Genomic DNA, 18,301 nt, shown 5'->3' on the forward strand with positions numbered 1-18,301 from the left:
TAGGACTCAAACCAATGACTTCGAGTTAGAAGAAAGGTAAACATCAAGAAGCGCTTCCTGAGAGTTAAGAGCTGTTGTGACAGTGCTTGTATGGAAGGTGGCAGACTCTCCCTCCTTGGAGGTTTCTCAGCAGAGCTCGGATGGCCATCTGTCATGGACGCTTCAGCTGAGATACCTACATTGCAGGGGGTTGGACTGGATGACCCTCGGGATCCCTCCCAATTCTACAATTATTTATGAAGAGGAACATTTTTGCCTGGCCCCTAAAGGCGTACCATGGGGGAGGCGAGCCTCCCTGGGGAGAGCCATCCTGTGGGTCAGGAGGGCAACTTGAAGCCCCTTGAAGTCAGTGGGCTTCACCTGGGGAGACTGAGGCAAGAAGGGTGGGGTGAACAGGTGGAGAAGGAAGAAGGGGCTTCGAAGGGCGCTGCTCGTTCCTCGTCCGCAGGTTCGCCCCTTTCTGGAACAGAGAGAGAGAGAAGCCGGACTTGGAGGAACCAGACAGGCGCCCATGTTGGACACCGAGGCGCCTCACGGCCTCTTCTTGCCTGGCCACAAGCCCCGATGGAGGCGCCCGAGACCGAAGGGAAGGCGCAGGCCGCGCTCGCCGACCGAGAGAGACCCGCGAGAGACGCAACTGTATCCCCTCAGAAATGGCAGCCTGACGGGGGCAGCGAGCGGGCGAGGGCATTTCGCGGCTTAGGTGGGCCTTCCTGGGCCCCCGCGGGGCTTCGTGGACCCGAGGGCCGCTGCCTGCGCGGCCGCCTGCGTGCTCTCCGTTCCGGCGCGGCTCCCTCTTCTCCCCCGCTTCCACCGTAAGCCGCCTCGAGGCCGCGCCAGGGAGAAAGGCCCTCTCGGCGTGGCGCTGAGGGAGCCGGCCGCACGTGGCGCGCGGCCTCGGCGCTTCCCCGCGGCGCCGTGAGGGGGCGACTTCCCTCGGCCTTCTCCCAAGCCTTCCTCCTCCTCTCCTCCTCCTTCTGCCGCCGCCATGGTGGGCAAAGTGGCGAGGCGGCCGCGGCTGCACCGGGCGGCGCCCAGGCTGGCCAAGGGCCCCTGGACCCCGGGCGAGGACGAGGCGCCGCTCCCGACGGGCGCCCAGGCGGCGAGGGCCACGGCGGGCGAGGTGAGGCCTCTGCGCTCCCTTCGGCGCCTCCACGAGGCCGCGCGGGCGGAGGCGGCGTCCGGCGTTGCCGCGAGCTCGCTTGGGGGTTCGGCTGCCGGGTTCCGGCGCCCCTCGCCCCCCAGGTGGACTGGATGCCCTCGGGGTTCCCCCTCCCACCATGAGCTCGGGAAGGGGCGGGGAGGCGAGGCGCCCCTTCATGGGGGGCATCTGGTCTTCGAGCGCCTCGTCCGCCCCATCATTAGTTGGCGAGGCGGAGGAGGAAAGGAAGATCCAGCTTCCTCTCCCCCTTCCCGCTCCTTTTGGAGCACCTGGCATTTTGGGGGCAGCTGCTAGTAAGTAAATGGAAGGGCTCAACTCGCCGACCCATTGCGCCACAGGTAACTTTGTTCTTGCCTTGCCCCCCCCCCCCCGAAATACGTCCATCCTGCGCCCCTGGCACCAGGGGGGAAGGGCGTGTGCCAGGTGTGGGAACCTCTGGTCTGCCAGATGTTGCAGAGCAGCAGTTCCCAGCGGCCCCTGGGGCAACATCTGGGCAGTTGACCTACACGGCGCCTGAGAAAGTTGACATCCCTCGACTCCTTCGTCAAAAGCCCAGGTGCTTCGACTCACCCTGAAGGCCTCCTTCCTTCTCTTGGAATGGCAATGGCGCCCACCTGAGAAGGGCCAGGGCTGAGTTCCAGCTGGAAAAAAGCCCTGGTCCAGCCCATGGCACTTGGTAGCACCTACAGCGGTAGACCAAAAGGAAGGAGCGGTCTGCACCTTCAGAGCTCAGAACAAGGCTCTCCACAAGATGGTGACACAGGACACGTTTCTGGAGGGTAAAACTTTCTTAGGACAGGAGGAGGTGAGGAGTGAGCCATGGCAAAGTTGGACAGGATCCTGCAACTGCCACTTCAGTTTAGGGGTGGTTTCTTCAATCATTTTATCGCCTTTACTTTTTATTCACCAATTTGGGTCAAAAGTTATAGTAGAAGTAAAAGAATATCCACTGATTACAGAAATAATTCTTTGAGAATAAAAACTGACCAAAATTTTGCTTTTATACTTGAGATATGGTAAAGTAACAACTCTCCAAACGAGGATATTCTGGCCAATATATTTAATGCTTTTGTCATAGGTGTTGCCAGGATTTGTTTTTTGAGGGGGGCAGACTCTGTTAGGGGGCAGAACGAGTTCTGTGATGCAATTGGCCAGTTAAGTATTTCTATCTATTTACTTGGGGGAGGCAGTCCCTCCCCCCCCCCGGCTAGGCCCATGGCCTTTGTCCTCCTACTCATGGATGGTGCAGTAGAAATAGCAGCCTAATAGAAATGCCATGTTGCACTTGTAGCAGCAAAACCGAAGACCTTCATCTGCCCCAACTGCAACAAAACATGTCTCTCCTTTTTCATTCTTTATTGTCCTTTATAATCTACAGTAGGCACTGTAACTCTCCAATGGTTTGACTTTACTCTCGAAGGTGCCCTTTTCTATTGTCTCCTGAGACAGACGGATGCCAGCAACAACAACAGCGCATGGGACAAAGGGAATGGTTACATCACATTTTATTCTTAACATGTTTTTTTATCACATCTGATGAAATGTATAGTAGTCCACCTGAGCTTATGCCATGATGAAGGTGTCACAAGACTCTTTGCTGTTCTTGTCTGTGTTGGGACCAGGTATTTATGACCTCAAACGTCTTTGCTGGAGTGAAGATTGATCCAAAAAGTCTGGTGAAGACGTTGGACATTGATGTGAGAAGCATTTCTTCAGCCATAAAGGGTAAGAATTAAGGATCTTCTAGTACATCTGCCTCACAGTGACAAAGAATGCAGAAATTCACTTACTGAGTCAAACCTATTCTCTTCCTAGCTTCAGCAATTTGTAAATTAGCTAGATTCTTTGGAATGGGTTACAACTTTTTCCACTAAAAAGTGCATCCTCATTAGCTGTTGAATTTTAGACCACCAGAAGATGTTAACCCTATTTGCATACAGTTTAAATCAACACCAGTCAGGTGTAAGGTTTTTCTCAAGCTGGCAACACCTTTGAAGCAGTTTGCATGAAACTAGGCATAGTTTTGGTTTGCTGAACTATTGTATTTGAATGCCCTTCCTGGAACAAGACACTCCCTTCTCTAATAATGTAGCAGAGCACACTCCCCACCCTGCCTCTTGGCTTATCCACGCTTGCCTTTGCCCCACGCTTTCTAGGCACAGATCCATGCTTTAAAGTGCTGTGTCTGAGCACTCCCCCCTGTGCGTTCCCAGCAACAAACCCACTTTCTAATGCTGACTTGGACCAAATGGCCGTTTAGGTTTTCTACAGATTGCAGTTCTGATTCAGCAGCAAAGAGTGGATATTTGTGGGAAAGCACTGGGGCATGAAGAAAAAGGCACTCTGACACAGTGCTTTAAAGCATGGGCTGATGCCAAGAAATGTGTCACCAAAAGAAGTGTAGATGAGCCCTTATGCGCTGCTTACTACCCCACCACCCCAACCCCCCAATATTTTAATTAAACTTCTTAATGAAAACGATACAAATTACACCATAAAGTAGCCAGAAGCGTCTGCTTCAGCTTCACAAACATGAGGGGAAAAGAAATAAGAGAGATTTCTGGGGCAAAGGAATTATTTGGGGCTTGCAAAACACCAAGTGTAAATTGGAAGGCTTGAGTATGGTCCAAGCCAGAGGGGAGACAGGAGAAGAGGAGAGTCATTTCTCATCTTCAGGGGGCGTGGCATTCTGTGCTACTTGTGAGATGCCTCTTGGATCCTCGTGCTAGGACTGAGTCATTAATTGGGTGGGAGCCCTTATCATCTCTAGCTTGCAAAAGCAGCGTCATGGGCGGCTTCTGCTTTTGAATTGTTTTGAGAGGTTTCCCGTTGTATTATGAATGTTAATATTTATTTATTTATTTATTTATTTATTTATTTGCAATAATGAAATTGCATAATGTGTTGCCCTGTGGAAATTCAGGCACATTGTAACTTGGTTTCTCAAATCACCTGACCTTTTGCATTTAACACTAAACTGTAGCTTATTGTGAGAGGGAGGCGCAGCCAAGGAAGTGTCCTGGACCCGGCTGTTCTTCTGTTCTTAGGCTGTGTGCACAATCCTCAATTTTCTGCTCTTCCCTGTTCCCTCTCCTCCTCTAGCACCCCTGTGAGGAGGATGTGCTTTTAAACCAACTTTTTAAATCTAAAGTCAGGAAAACGGATTAGTTTAAAACTGGGTAGATGAAGCCAGAGGCAAACTGCTTACAAACGAAATAGATTCTCTTGAGTTTGGATGTAGTAGGGAATGCAAGTGAGTTTGAAAACAAAAGTGCACGCATTGGATCTGCTTGTGGCCATGTCGGAGCAGGTCAGGGGAGGTGGAAGGCTTGAGCCAAAGAGTCACCGTTCCTTGGGCACTCAACCGGCCTTGCAGAATGATGCTTCCTTGTGTTTAAAGGTTTGCAAGAAGTACAGTAAAATACATTCTGTGACTTACTGACAGTTGCTTCTGAGCTCTTCAGATATAAATATTTCTGATTTAAAATTAAAACTACAGCATGAGAGATAAGCCATTCAGAATGAAAATGAAAGCTTATGATGTATGTAATAAAAGCAGTTTCTATTTCAGTGTTCAAAATGCATTAAGCTTTTGTCTAGTAAATGCCCACAAAGGTCGTTGTTATAGCTGTTCTCTGCATTATTAACATATTGGTTTTGCAGGGTAATATAAAATTGAAATATTATGTTTAGTAATCTGTTTTTCCTCCCTGGGATGCACAAGGGCCTTGAAGATCGCAGCTGCAGATGAGCTCATTATTGAGCTGGACCCTGTGCTATTTTTTAGCTGGAGAGAGTGGGACTGAAGGTTCCTTATTTCAAGAAGAAAAATGTTAGTATTAATAGTCATATAATCTGAAATGTTGGTGAAAGGAGTTTAACAATTGAGAGTCTAGCTTCTAGCTCATGAGAATAGATTTTTAAGTACAGTCATACCTTGGAAGTTGAACGGAATCCGTACCAGCAGTCTGTTCGGCTTCCAAAACATTTGAAAACCGAAGTGCAGAAGCCCTGTCAGACATTCGGCTTTCAAAAATAGTTCGCAAACCGGAACACTCATGCCAAAACGTTTGAGAACTAAGCTGTTCAGAAACCAAGGTACGACTGTATACAGTATTTTAATTTTAATAATGGCCTGGTAATACTCATGGCCTTAGAGAGGTTCAAGTGCTTAATAAGGAATGTGGCAGCTGTTACTTTCCTGATCTCAAGTTGCATCTATAGTTTGTGATGATAACATTTCATATAGCAAGGCACTAATCTAGAATGCTCTGCATTTCATCTGGCAAATGCAATGCCGTGTTAGCCAGTGCTGTTCAACCAGTGGGACAATACCTGCTCCCATCTGAAGCAGCAGGGTTAGGAAGGAAGCTGGGGCTTTCTATGGTAAGTGGAAATAGCACACTTGCCACAGTGAGTGAAAATTTGGATGCTTCAGTGTGGGAATGAGCAGTTCTCTTAGTGGAGGTTCTCAGCATCACAATAGATTGATGTCTGTGTGTTGCATAAAAACTTAAATGATCTCATTAACTAATGAATCTCAAGTTTTATTGGTATCTTCCAGCATGATGGCAGGTCTTCACAATGTTCATAGGTCTTGGTGTGCTTTGTTTTGTTTACACCCTTTCTCTTCAGGCTCATGGAAGGGACCCTCAGGGTCCTCTTGTCCAACCCCCTGTAGTCCAATCCATACTGTTGTTTAATGTGGATAGTAATCTTCCTCTAGGGATGCAGGTGACATTGTGGTCTAAACCACAGAGCCTAGGGCTTGCTGATCAGAAGGTCGGCGGTTCGAATCTCCGCGACAGGATGAGCTCCCGTTGTTCGGTCCCTGCTCCTGCCAAGCTAGCAGTTCGAAAGCACGTCAAAGTGCAAGTAGATAAATAGGTACCGCTCCGGCGGGAAGGTAAACGGCATTTCCATGCACTGTTCTGGTTCTCATGACTAAGAAGTGGCTTAGTCATGCTGGCCACATGACCTGGAAAACTGTCTGCACACAAATGCCGGCTCCCTAGGCTTATAGAGTGAGATGAGCGCGCAACCCCAGAGTCGTCTGTGACTGGACCTAACAGTCAGGGGTACCTTTACCTTTTAATCTTCCTCTACCACCATGAATTCTCTTTTGTCCATGGGATGTTCTCCTCCAGCTCAGTGCCTTCCTCCACTTTCCCTTGCCTTGTCTTTCATTTTCTCATACCATGGGTACTCCAAAAACAAGAGGATGTGAAAAAATCCAGTTTGAGGGAGGGGAAAGTGTGGGAAAGCAGTGAGCCAGATGAGAACCTCATATGAACAATGGAAAACTAATGGAGGTTCAGGACGCCTGCTGTGCACATTAAACAGCTGTGTGGATGAGCCCTTCCTCTATTTCGTTTTCTGTCAGCAGGTGGCAACATTTATTCTACACACCAGAAGCAAAATTTTCAAGCCTTGCTGTTTATTCCAGCAATTCAGGTCTTGGAATTTACATAATGCATTTAGTTTTAGCCACTCATTTGCCCTAGATTGACTTATTTATTTGAAGGACTTTTACCCCATTCTTCAGCCCAAAAAGGCCTCCATAGTGGCTTACAGTGATCTAGTCCCTCCCCTCACGCTTGCACAATCTCAGAGATGTGATGAAACAGGATTGGGAAGGAGAAGCAAAGCAAACTCCAAAACTAGTACTAACTAGTAGTACTAACTAGTTGTACTAACTAGTACTAACTAGTACTAACAACCCCTGGAGATGAGGATAGGCAACTAGCAGCTCTGTCAGGGAGGAGTGTCTCTGTCCACTGTTTGGCACATGCGTAGGTGCCAGAGGGGCTGGTAAAAATGGTTGCTGTTTGTATTCATTTGCAAAGCCGGATAAGCCCTACCTTTAAATTACTGTACACATTTGACATGCTAAATACAATTTGTTTGAACACTGCTGTGGTTGTTTATGGACAAAGCCTTGGCTGTGAGCCCTGGAAGGCCTGCTCTCTGCCTCACAAGCCTTTTCCCATCTGGCCTGCAAGCGCAAGGCCCTGGCTGTCTGGAGCTGAGGAAGCCTGTGTAGTTTTAGCCCCATGCACCAGCATGCTGCCTATTCACCATTACATCCTAGTTATGCTTGAGTATAGTGATGTGTGACTCATACGGATATGAACTCTTTTAAGGTGCCGCTAGGCAGTAAAAGGTTATGCATGAGGCTAAAAATCAAGTTAACATCTAAAATATTTTCCACCGTTCTTTTATAGGAAGTGGGGGGAGGGTGACCTACCCCTTTGTCTTGAGCCCTTTTGCCTGAACAGGAGGTGCAAAGAGTGGCAAGCAGGACACACCTCTGCTCACAGTTCTTTCTCTGGCTGCTTCCACACTTCCAGGTGTTTTTGCCAGTCATTTTTTAAGGCATTTCTAAACCACCCTTTACTAGAAGGAGCATTTTATGAAAATAAGATAAAGTGTATTTCATAATAAACACAGCATTAAAATAAATATCATAAGGTACATTAAAAGATACTTTGCAGCAGCATTAAACATACTTAACCCATTAGTACCTGAAAGCCTAACAAAACATCATCATCATAATTTTATTATTGGTACCCCACCTATCTTGACGGGGTTGCCCCAACCACACTGGGCAGCTCCCAACAAAATATAAAAACACAGTGAGACATCAAACATTAAAAGTTTCCCTGTGCAGGGCTGCCTTCAGATGCCTTCTAAAAGTCATATAGTTGTGTATTTCCTTGATATCTGACGCAAGGGCGTTCCGCAGGGTGGGCACGACTGAGAAGGCCCTCTACCTGGTTGCCTGTAACCTCACTTCTCGCAGGGAGGGAACTGCCACAAGGCCCTCAGAGCAGAATGGTGGGGGTGGAGACACTCCTTCAGGTATACAGGGCTGGAACCATCAGCAAACGTTTTCAGCAGGGGACCATTCCACTGTCCCTCAGGCCTTGTGGGGGGCCGGGCTATATTTTGAAGGGGGGAAAAGAACAAATTCCTATGCCCCGCAAATATCCCAGAGATGCATTTTAAATAAAAGGACACATTCTACTCATGTAAAAACACACTGATTCCCAGACTATCTGCGGGCCGGATTTAGAAGGCGATTGGGCCAGATCTGGCCCCCGGGCCTTAGTTTGCCTAACCATGATTTAGGGCTTTAAAGGATTAAAACTTAATCAAGGTACCACTGTAGTTGCATCTTCCCCAAAAATAAATTAAAGATTGTGAGCAGTTTGGCAACTAATATTCAAAAGTAAATTAGTGCCATTTAGCTGCTTCTGGCTTTGGCCCATGTAGATGCCTTCTTCCATATCTGAGGCACACTTCATAATAATTTGGAGTCATTATATGAATGTTTGCAATTTTTTAGTGCTTTTGATTGGATTTATGTTCAGTTCAACCCCTCCTTTCCTCTCTTTGTTTTTTTCTTTTTCTGCAGTGTTTAGATTATAGACTTTCAGTAGGGATCTGTTTTGTTTAACTTTGTTTAACTACTATTGACAGTGGTTTATAAATCATATTAAACTTGACAGTTAGGGAAAAAAATATGGCAAACTTTTACAGTCTGGCTTATATCTCTTATAGTGTTCTACCCAAACCTATCCACTTTCCCATTGTATTTCTACTGGAGACAGGCACCCCAGGAGGGGAAGCCCACTGAAAGATCTTACATATAGGTGAAAACAACCTGGGGCATGGGTGGAAGCACACCTGTAAAGCAGCAGATATGAAATAAAACTGTACTTCCAGCATCCCAGATGTGAATCTCTGCCTTCTTGAACTGTGCTGTCAGATGTGGGCCCATGGAAGATAGAGAATCTTTGAGGTTCCCTTCCTCTGACATAAAGCACAGGGGTATGTTAAAAGATCAAGATTGGAACCGTATTTTGTGGAGTTGGCAGTGAGCTTTGGACATTCAAATAACTCTTGTAAGATGATGTAAACTCAAGATGTCAGCATCTGAAGTCTAGGATTGGGTGGTGTGTTTAACGGTGGGCTTTCCTCAACTATCTCTTATTCTGTCTTTCTGCTCATCTACAGTAGTAATAAATCTTCATAGTGCTGCTGAAACAAACATTTTATTTTGGTACTGGACTTATGCACCTCTCCCAAAGTGCTGTGATGTTTCTCTCCTTTGTGTGCCATCATGATCTGTTATTGCACTCATGGCAGCTTGTTCTTCCAGAGCATAATAAATGGGGAAAGAGTAACACTGTCATGAGGATGCAGCATGGCTTGGAGCACTGCTCCCAATCAGGCACGTGAAATCTTGGAATGGTCTAAAGATTGGCCAGCACCTCCTTGGCTAATAGTCTTGTAAAAATAACAAATGTGAAACAGATCGGCTGTCCTATTGCAGTATCAGTTTGCATGTGTAGAGATTTAAATGTTATCTTCTTTCATGTAGTGGTGAAGTGGATAATCAGATAAGAGAAAGCTGCCGTGTTTTCATTTCCAGAGTGGCTACCTGGCTCAGATAAAGATGCTGGTTCCCACTTTCCGTTCCACAGCATTTCATAACCCAGAATTCTGTTCAGCTCCCTGCACAACAGCTGCAGATTGCTGGCTTAACTCTTGACGTATAGTTGTGAAATAAATAGATCAGTGTTTTAGCTATACTCCTTTCTGTGCAATTTATTAGAAAGACTTAAAAATCAAGGGCAATGTCTGAAATAGTGTTCTTTTTAGTGCATGAAATGTTTAGGATAGCCATAATAAAAATAATAAAAATAGTAGTAGTAACAACAACAACACAGCAATACAATAATGATGGTGATGTTACCTAATGTCATTTTACAAAATTGTCACTAGCAGTGTCTCTTCATGTTGTTGTGCAATGCTGCTTTCTCAAGAGTGCCCTCTTGGCACTCTGCTGAGGGCTTTCCTGGATTGCCAGTATATGGTTCTTTTGAAATGGTGTCTTTATGGAGAGCAAGGTTTAGAAACATTAAGCCTTGGTGGTTCATGTGCGGCAATCCTGTGTGCCCTCTGTTTAAGGCAGTGATAGGCAGGGTTCATCTACCATTGAGTTAGGAATTCCCTCCAGAAATTGGGAAACTGCAGGCCCTCAGCTTCAGTCTGCAGACCCTCAGCTTCAGTCTGCACCTCCATATCCTTCATCTTCAGTGGTATATTTAGCATCACTGCGGTGAGCATTTGCACCCTTTTCTGCTACTTGGAAAAGGGGAGACTGGTGGCTCCAGGCAGTCCTTTCAGCACAGCATCTCCACTAGTCCTTTTTATCTTTCACTCCTCAGAACATTAGATCCTTTTTGGAGTTTATTTTTGCTTTGGCAGGAGGAGAGCTTTAACTTTGAGCTATTGATGCCATCTCCCACCCACCCTGTCCAATTTACCTGTGTTTTAAAATCAACCGTGGAGACCCTTCTCTGTGTTCCACCACAGGAAATGATGCATTTGGTGGCAGTGTGAAAAAGGGCCTCTTCTGGGTTAGCATCCTGACTATAGAACATGTTCCCTGTGGTCTGGTTGGCTCCAGAAGTATGGCAATCTCCACACCAACTGAAACCGTTCTTGGAAAACCAGATGTTCTAGCTTTACTGGATGAGTGGACCTTTATGTAAACTTCTGCTGTTTTTCTTAATTTCTATTCTGATGTGAGTTTTAATTGTTGTTTTTATTAGTTTTTTATTATTCTGATATAGTTCATGATGTAAGCTGCCCCTGAAAGCATTTGTGATTAAAGCAAGATATGAACCTTTTAAATAAATCCCTGCAAGTGCTGTTGATTGCTTTTATCCTCACATTGTAGGTTGGGTTGAGTAGGCAAAGAAGAAGCCCAACGATTGTAGACCATGCTCAGTGGACCTGAAGAGCTTGCTGATGGGGGCCGGGGAAGAAAGCAGGGGTGGAATGGGGTGGCTGGAACATTGAACAGACGCATTCTCCACTGCAGAATGTTATTGCAGGGCCCCACGTGTGACATATAAAGCTGAAAGGGTGACATCCAGTGTTGCATGGATGGATTTCCCCTTCCTTTCCCCCCTAGTCTCTTGCGCCATGCACAGTCTGCTCCAGAGGGACCCCTGGCATGTTTGGGGGCGGGATATGCTGAAATGTTGAGTTTTGTCATTTATTTTCTCTTGAAATACTCTACCCCAAGGTTTGTGCAGTTGGGGGTAAGAGGAGAGGAATCCAGTGTCTGGCAGAATGTATATCAGTTTCTGGTTGGCACCATTTGAGGCAGAGAATGTTAGCGTATCAGATGAGGGACTGATATGGGCAGAGGGAGACAGAGAAATGGCTTTCTCATTACATTACAGTCATGCCTCGTGTTGCGTCCGCTTCATGTTTCATCTTTTCGCGTTATGTCCTGTGGCAACCCTTCCGGAACGGGTTACTTCCAGGTTTCGCCTCTTGTGCATGTGCAGAAGTGCCAAATCGCGCCGCACGCCTGCGCAGACACAGCACTTCGAGTTGCGGACATTTCACGTTACGGACAGGCCTCCGGAACGGATCCTGTCCGTAACATGAGGTACCACTGTACAGAGCATATCTTCAAGTCTCCCCATCTGTGCCGTGAAAAACTTCCCTTGCCGTATGTAGAGATCCCAGAACAGAAAATAGATTAAAGAGAAAAGGAGTCCCTCCAGCGTTGAGAGGCCTGAACACCCACCCACCCAGACTCCTGTTTCAGGCTGCTTGGAGCCCTGAAGAAGAAGACACCTTGAGGGGACGGTCAGCAGAAGGGGCGAACTAGGAATAACTGCTCTGCAAAGTGATTTCATTGGGGAAAACAGATGTTCTGCCTAAGGACCCCATTTGCTTGAGTATTTTGCAAAGAAAAAACACCTTCCTTGAAAATAAGCAGTGCTGCATCAATGTGCAAGGAGTACTCTGCACGTTTTGTTCTATTCTTTTAAATCCTGGCTGGCACAGGCTCTGCCATTCAGTTCTGAAGAAGTGGATTGTCTAAGGCTAAATGGCCTTTCTCTTAAGTCAAACAATGTGGGATTTTATCTCTTCATGGGGCAAATGCAGACTCTGCTGCATTCAGTGAGAGCTTTTGGGTGGTGTCCCAATCTGATTTCAGGTCGATTGTGCAGATTCTCTTTGGAAAGCAAGTGCTGTGAGTGAGATTAAGGGGTGTGCCTAATCTTCTTTGGGGATTTATTTTACGTAGTTATTTCACAAAATTTATATACTGCTTGATTTATATTCCCCTTTCCTGTAAGAAAATCTAGAGGTGGTTTGTAAAAAGGTGTTTTTTGGTTTTTATGAGAAGTTTTGAATGGACAGGTCATTCTTGACTACATTGTAACTGCATGAGGAAATGAGATACCAGCGCACTCGGTTGACCTGCATAGAGAAACTGCTGCAAGTTTGGAGGTCAGGTGGTAAGCGGATAGGAAGGTCAGTTTAACAGAGTTCAAATCAATTGGCTTAATTACTATAGAACTGATAGGTTTTGAATTATGTATGGATGCCTCCTTGGAGAGCCACAAGAGAGGAATGGAATAAGGCGGGTGGAGTTGCTGTGGGCAACTGCTTTCGTTCTGGAGAGTCAGACTGACCCCCATGGGAAAGCTATAGGCATTGTAGGCCATCTGTGTGGTTTGGGCCAAGTGGTCATCCTAAATATGCAAGAAGGGGTGAAACAAGAATGAGACTGCATCTCAGATATTTAATTCTCAGCTAGCTACAGTGTGTACTGTTTCAGGTGCCCATGGCCTTAAATGAGAATAACAAGCTCAAACAAGAACCCAATACTTCGTTGTTAGAATTCATTTTTAGTGGAAAAGGGATATGTTGTAAATAACCTCTGCCTCATTTGTAGAACCGGAAATCAGTTGGGTTGCAGTGCCATTGGGTTTGATCACAGCCTAGCAAAGTTGTATTGCGCCATCTGTCTTGCTTTCCCAACCTCAGAATTGTCCTCCCGTTTGTGAGGCATCCTTTAAGTAGGGGTGGAGCCTCCTTCCGACACTTTGCTTCCCATATAGGCAGAGCCAGCAGAGAAACACCCTCCTCAGCCCCCCACCTCTTCCAACCAAGGACATCACAATGATCTCAGGTTACTTACAGGTAGGCAGCATGGATGGTCAGTTTCTCAGTGAACACAAAAGAGGTCTGGCATTGGTTCTCCTCAGCAGCCTCTGTTGGAATACCATTATTGCCCAGGCAAAATCCCAACCCCAATGGAAAGCCTTTTCTATCTCTTTTGGTCTAGGTGGGCCAACTGGCCAGGCTGGTGGAGGTGGATGAGACAGTCCTAAGGCTAAGAATGCTTTAATGCCAAGTCCTTTTTTAAAAAAAGAAGTTTTAATAAGATATAATGCTTTTCTTTTTTCTTTTCCTTCTCCTCCTGCGATGAGGCTACATTTTAATATTTTAATGTTCCATTATTTTAATGTTGTATTTTACTTTTGTTTTTAAGTTGTAATCATTCATCTTGTTTTTATTATTGCTTGTAAGCCGCTCTGAGCCCGGCCTTGGCTGGGGAGGGCGGGGTATAAATTAAAAATTATTAATTATTATTATTATTATTATTATTTTACATTTAAAGAAATTCAATAGCCAATCTCTTGCCACTTTTTAAACTGAAGAGCAGAATCCTATGACATTCCAACAACAACTTGCTTTGTGTGTTTATGTGGAGTAGGAGGCAATGCCTGTGGGGAGGGAGCAGGTGATGATGCTTGGGCGTTTAAACATGAATGTATAAAACAGAAGCAGTGACCAAAGCTTCTGAGGGCAGAAAGACCATGAAAACATGCCTCTTTTCTCCCCCTACAACCTCACAATGTCTGTGGCAGCAGTGTCTCACACCGAATGTAACTGACCTGTGGAAAGGACTCTATGAATTGAAAACAGAGATGTTGCGTGTTCCCTTGTTAAGTCTGAAAAACCTTTCATAAAAACAACTGTTATAAAAAAGGGTGCGTGCACTGCAGCTACCGGTAAATTGTATGCAAGCACAATATACAGGGTGAGTCTTTTAAGAGGCCCCGTGGACCGTGTGTACTCTGTATCCATGGGGCCTCACCCTGTATGAGACTGTAGTACGAGTCTGCTGCTTACGCAGCAAGGAAGGTTGAGTGACTGTCCTAACATTTCAATTTCTATGCTTTGTGGTACTTGAGTGATTTTTGTAAAAAGAAACAAAACCTTAAGTCTTTGCTCAAACTAAAGGCTTCATGAACATGTGTGTTAATGTAGTGTTTTAGCTTATTTTTTGTTAAGCAGAATTCCTCATACTTTGAAATTAGCCCTCTGTTATTTTCCATATTGTTTTATTTACCAAATGTCACTATTCTCTTCTAAAGAAACTACGCCTAATACTTAATGTGAGTATTCACATAACAGAAGTGAAGTTGCTTTCTCTGTGCAGCTGCGATAGGAACAGATTTCAGCTTAATGTCATGTCAAGTCAGCTAATCTACTTAGAGCAATTTAGGCAGACACAAGGCCATAATATTCCCAGATTACAACCTTTCATCCCTTCATTATTATTTTAGTGTGAATCTGGTGGGTTATTAGAAGCAAGATCTGTGTGTGTGTGTGTGTGTGATAAAATCCCATTTAATAAAACTTAGGAAATCTGTCCAAGGTCAGCTGTGGGGAATGATCTTCAAACATACCACAAAGTGCTCAGTTTCAATTCTCATTTTATATCTGGTTTATACAGTATTCTTTGCTGCAAGCACAGTAAAACTCCTGTTGCTTCCTGTGGTAGATTGCCAGCCTATTTCAATCACGCCTTCAAAATAAGAAATACTATATCAGGTAAATGGGACGCGGGTGGCGCTGTAGGTTAAAACCTCAGCGCCTAGGGCTTGCCGATCAAGAGGTCGGCGGTTCGAATCCCCGCGGCGGGGTGCGCTCCCATTGTTCGGTCCCAGCGCCTGCCAACCTAGCAGTTCGAAAGCACTCCCAGGTGCAAGTAGATAAATAGGGACCGCTTACTAGCGGGAAGGTAAACGGCGTTTCCGTGTGCAGCTCTGGCTCGCCAGAGCAGCGATGTCACACTGGCCACGTGACCCGGAAGTGTCTGCGGACAGCGCTGGCCCCCAGCCTCTTGAGTGAGATGGGCGCACAACCCTAGAGTCTGTCAAGACTGGCCCGTACGGGCAGGGGTACCTTTACCTTTTTTATATCAGGTAAATGATTTAATAATAATAATAATAATAGGTAAAGGACCCCTGGATGGTTAAGTCCAGTCAAAGGCGACTATGGGGTTGCGGCGCTCCTCTTGCTTTTCAGGCCGAGGGAGCCGGCGTTTGTCCACAGCCAGCTTCCCAGGTCATGTGGCCAGCAGGACTAAACCGCTTCTGGTGCAATGGGACACCGTGACAGAAGCATAGTAAAAGTCAAACATTAAAAACTTCCTGATACAGGGCTGCCTTCTCACTCTTGTGAAGTATGTATCCCTGAGATGTAGCCCAAGAACCTTGCTAATTTTGTGTTGACCTTCTTAGGCTGGACTTTGTTGCTTGAGGTCTCCCAGGCTCCCCTTCTGATACTTCTCTTACCCTGCAAGAGAGGACCCAGCGTGCACAACTGAGCCTACTTCAGTAGAGCTCAAGAGACTAGACAATATTGTTCGGAAGGACATACTATTGTCATCATGTTGAGTTGGAAGGGACCATGAGGGTCATCTAGTCCAACCCTCTTCAATGCAGGAATCTTTTGCCTAACATGGGGCTCAAATCCATGGCCCTGAGATTAAGAGTCTGCTTCTCTACCAGTTGAGCTATCCCAGCCTTATTTATCACATGGGTCATGCTCTTTCAACTTCAAACTGGGCAAGGTAAAAAAAATAGCAGGCAGACAGGAACTTGGTGGTTGAAGAAACTATGATATGAACTTATTTCTGCCTTTAATTGTGTTTGTCATTGTTGTTCTGCACAGAGAGTCATCATTGCAACCAGTGAGAGGACTGGGGAACGTGGTTTAGGGAATCAATAAGTATAGGGCTTCAGGTTGTGCTTGGCTAGCCTGTGCAGGACTTATCTGGCCAAAGGCAAATCCTTGATTTTGCAAAAGAGGTTGGTTATTTTTTAAGCAATTTAGTTTATGTAAAGTGAGGCTTTGAGTTTGAAACTGAGATTTGAGTTTCAAACCAGAAAGAGCAGGGAGTTTTGTAACTTGATAGCCATCTCAGTGCAAGCGCAGTCTCTGATTGTTCTGTACTGAGGGTGCGTCCAGGCATATACTTGCTTCTGCAAGGAACAATGGCATTACAGTCTCGCCCTGTGCTCTCATACTCATTTTTCTGAAGAAGATAATTGAAAGGTGTCTCATTCAGTATAACGTGTCTTCTAGTCTGTTGTTATCGTGGTTACAACTGACACAAATACTGATGGCTTTTTTCTCTGAGATGCCAAGAGGTTGTTAACATGGAGCTGTTTGACTTTTCCATGGTACTTAAGCAAGGTGTTGCTGGAGGAGAATGACTTCAGTTGTTTCTCAAAACACCAGGCCACTTAAAGAAATGAGCATCCCACGTGTCTGTTCCTTCTGTAAAATAGGCATGTAAAAATGATAAATGTTTGGTGTTTCCCCTCAGACCTTCACCTGTAACCAGAGTGCTGTTGGTGTAAAAGAAATGAAATTCAATTTCTTTTGAAGGAGATGTGTTACAGCGTTTAAGGTTAAGTGTACTGAACACTTTTAAGATGCATCTTTTAAGATGCAGTTTTCTTTCCCTCAAAATGAGTATGATGATCTTTTCTTCATAATTCCTTTCTGTCTTTTAACAGCCCGATAGAGCATGGTTTTCAAACATTTCTTGGAACTAAGGCAAATGAGGATTCACAGGTCTCCTTCCCTCTGTTTCTTTTTAGCATTGACTTGCTAGTTTCTCCATTACCAGATTGTGGTTGTGGCCACAGAGTTTTAGGGGATTTGGGTGCACTATTCTAGTGTCCTTGAATTGGTAGGGTGTTTTGGCCTGTGCTGATGCTTTGCTGATCCTCAAAAGGTGATTGGGAGGACGGGAGGACTGTGGAAGAGAAATGGTACTTATCTTCTCTCCTGGGGTGCTTCTACCATTGTGCCTGAACGTGGAAATGAAAACTTGAATGATAAGACTGAAGATGCCTGTTTGCAAAGCATTGTCAAGGGTGTGTGGGTGGGTGTGAGAGAGAGTGAGAGATTTTGATTCATTGTGTTGGACTTCCCTAGCCTGCCCAACCCCCAAAAGCCTGAATGTCCCCTTGTAAATCAGAGCAATTATGCTTTATGACTGCAGAGTTAAGCAACTGCTACTAAACAGTTGCTAGCAGGAAGATGTATTCAGTTCCTTCACTCTCACACATACTTTGACATATCTAGTCACATGTCAGCAATCATACTTGAATGTCAGGAGATACAGCACTAGAAATATAAGCCATTCAACAACTTGCCTGGTGCTAAATTGCTCAGATGATACACTGATTCACAGTGCCAGCTTAGGTCTGCTATCATAGAATAGTAGAAAACTTGGAATTGAAATAAGCAATCTTGCCGCAGAGAGAAGTATTTTCAGGCCCCCACTTTATGACTAGATTTTTATCACAAGCATCTACAGTAGTGTCTGCATAGTCTTGTATAAATAAGTGTGCATCCCTTGTTAGTTGGTACAAAATGGTTGTTGGCCACAAGTTTGCTGGCTGACTGATTTGCACAATTGGGGACTGAATTGTGGCAATAAAATACAAAATAATATTTTTTGAGTGTTTCTGTCAGTACAAGACAGCATTCTGTCACATCAAAGAGCAGGGGTAGGCAACCTAAGGCCCAATCGCCTTCTCAATCCAGCCCGCAGATGGTCCGGGAATCAGCGTGTTTTTACATGAGTAGCATGTGTCCTTTTATTTAAAATGCATCTCTGGGTTATTTGTGGGTCATAGGAATTCGTTCATTATTATTTTTTCCAAAATATAGTCCGGCCCACCACATGGTCTGTGGGACGGTGGACCAACCCACGACTGAAAAAGGTTGCTGACCCCTGGCAAAGAGTCATGTGCCATCTTAAGGATAAAAAGTAGTTGTAGCTTGAGCTTTTTTGTAAACTGGAACCTACTTTGTGAGAGAGCATTGCCAAAAGCATTGCATGTTTTTCACCTGAGCCCCTGTACCTGCTTGGCTTGGCATTTGGCAAGGCTTGTATAGAGCTAGAGGGGGAAGGGATCCCTTTTCAGAACCTCTTGTCTAGCC

The 18,301-nt window shown here is 45.4% G+C and overlaps 2 protein-coding genes across 3 annotated transcripts in view; one reads left to right on the forward strand and one right to left on the reverse strand.

Annotated features, from left to right (window-relative positions):
- The window catches only part of ITGB2 (integrin subunit beta 2), a 45,730-nt gene extending 43,854 nt beyond the window's left edge, over positions 1 to 1,876 (reverse strand). Inside the window, exon 1 of the mRNA XM_083401460.1 lies at positions 1,733 to 1,876. The gene's annotated coding sequence lies outside the window, so the exon portion shown is untranslated. The remainder of the gene's footprint in view (positions 1 to 1,732) is intronic.
- The window catches only part of SLX9 (SLX9 ribosome biogenesis factor), a 33,803-nt gene continuing 16,471 nt past the window's right edge, over positions 970 to 18,301 (forward strand). Inside the window, exons 1-2 of one of the 2 annotated variants that reach the window (XM_083402953.1) lie at positions 970 to 1,123; positions 2,785 to 2,887. In XM_083402953.1, coding sequence (XP_083259079.1) covers positions 989 to 1,123; positions 2,785 to 2,887 — 238 coding nt within the window. In that variant the 5' untranslated portion in view covers positions 970 to 988. Of the gene's footprint in view, positions 1,124 to 2,784; positions 2,888 to 5,413; positions 5,549 to 18,301 lie in introns of those variants that run through there. The other variant, XM_083402954.1, reaches the window with a different exon arrangement.

The sequence above is a fragment of the Podarcis tiliguerta genome, assembly GCF_965153285.1.
Source record: "Podarcis tiliguerta genome assembly, chromosome: 1".
Lineage (NCBI taxonomy): Eukaryota > Metazoa > Chordata > Lepidosauria > Squamata > Lacertidae > Podarcis > Podarcis tiliguerta.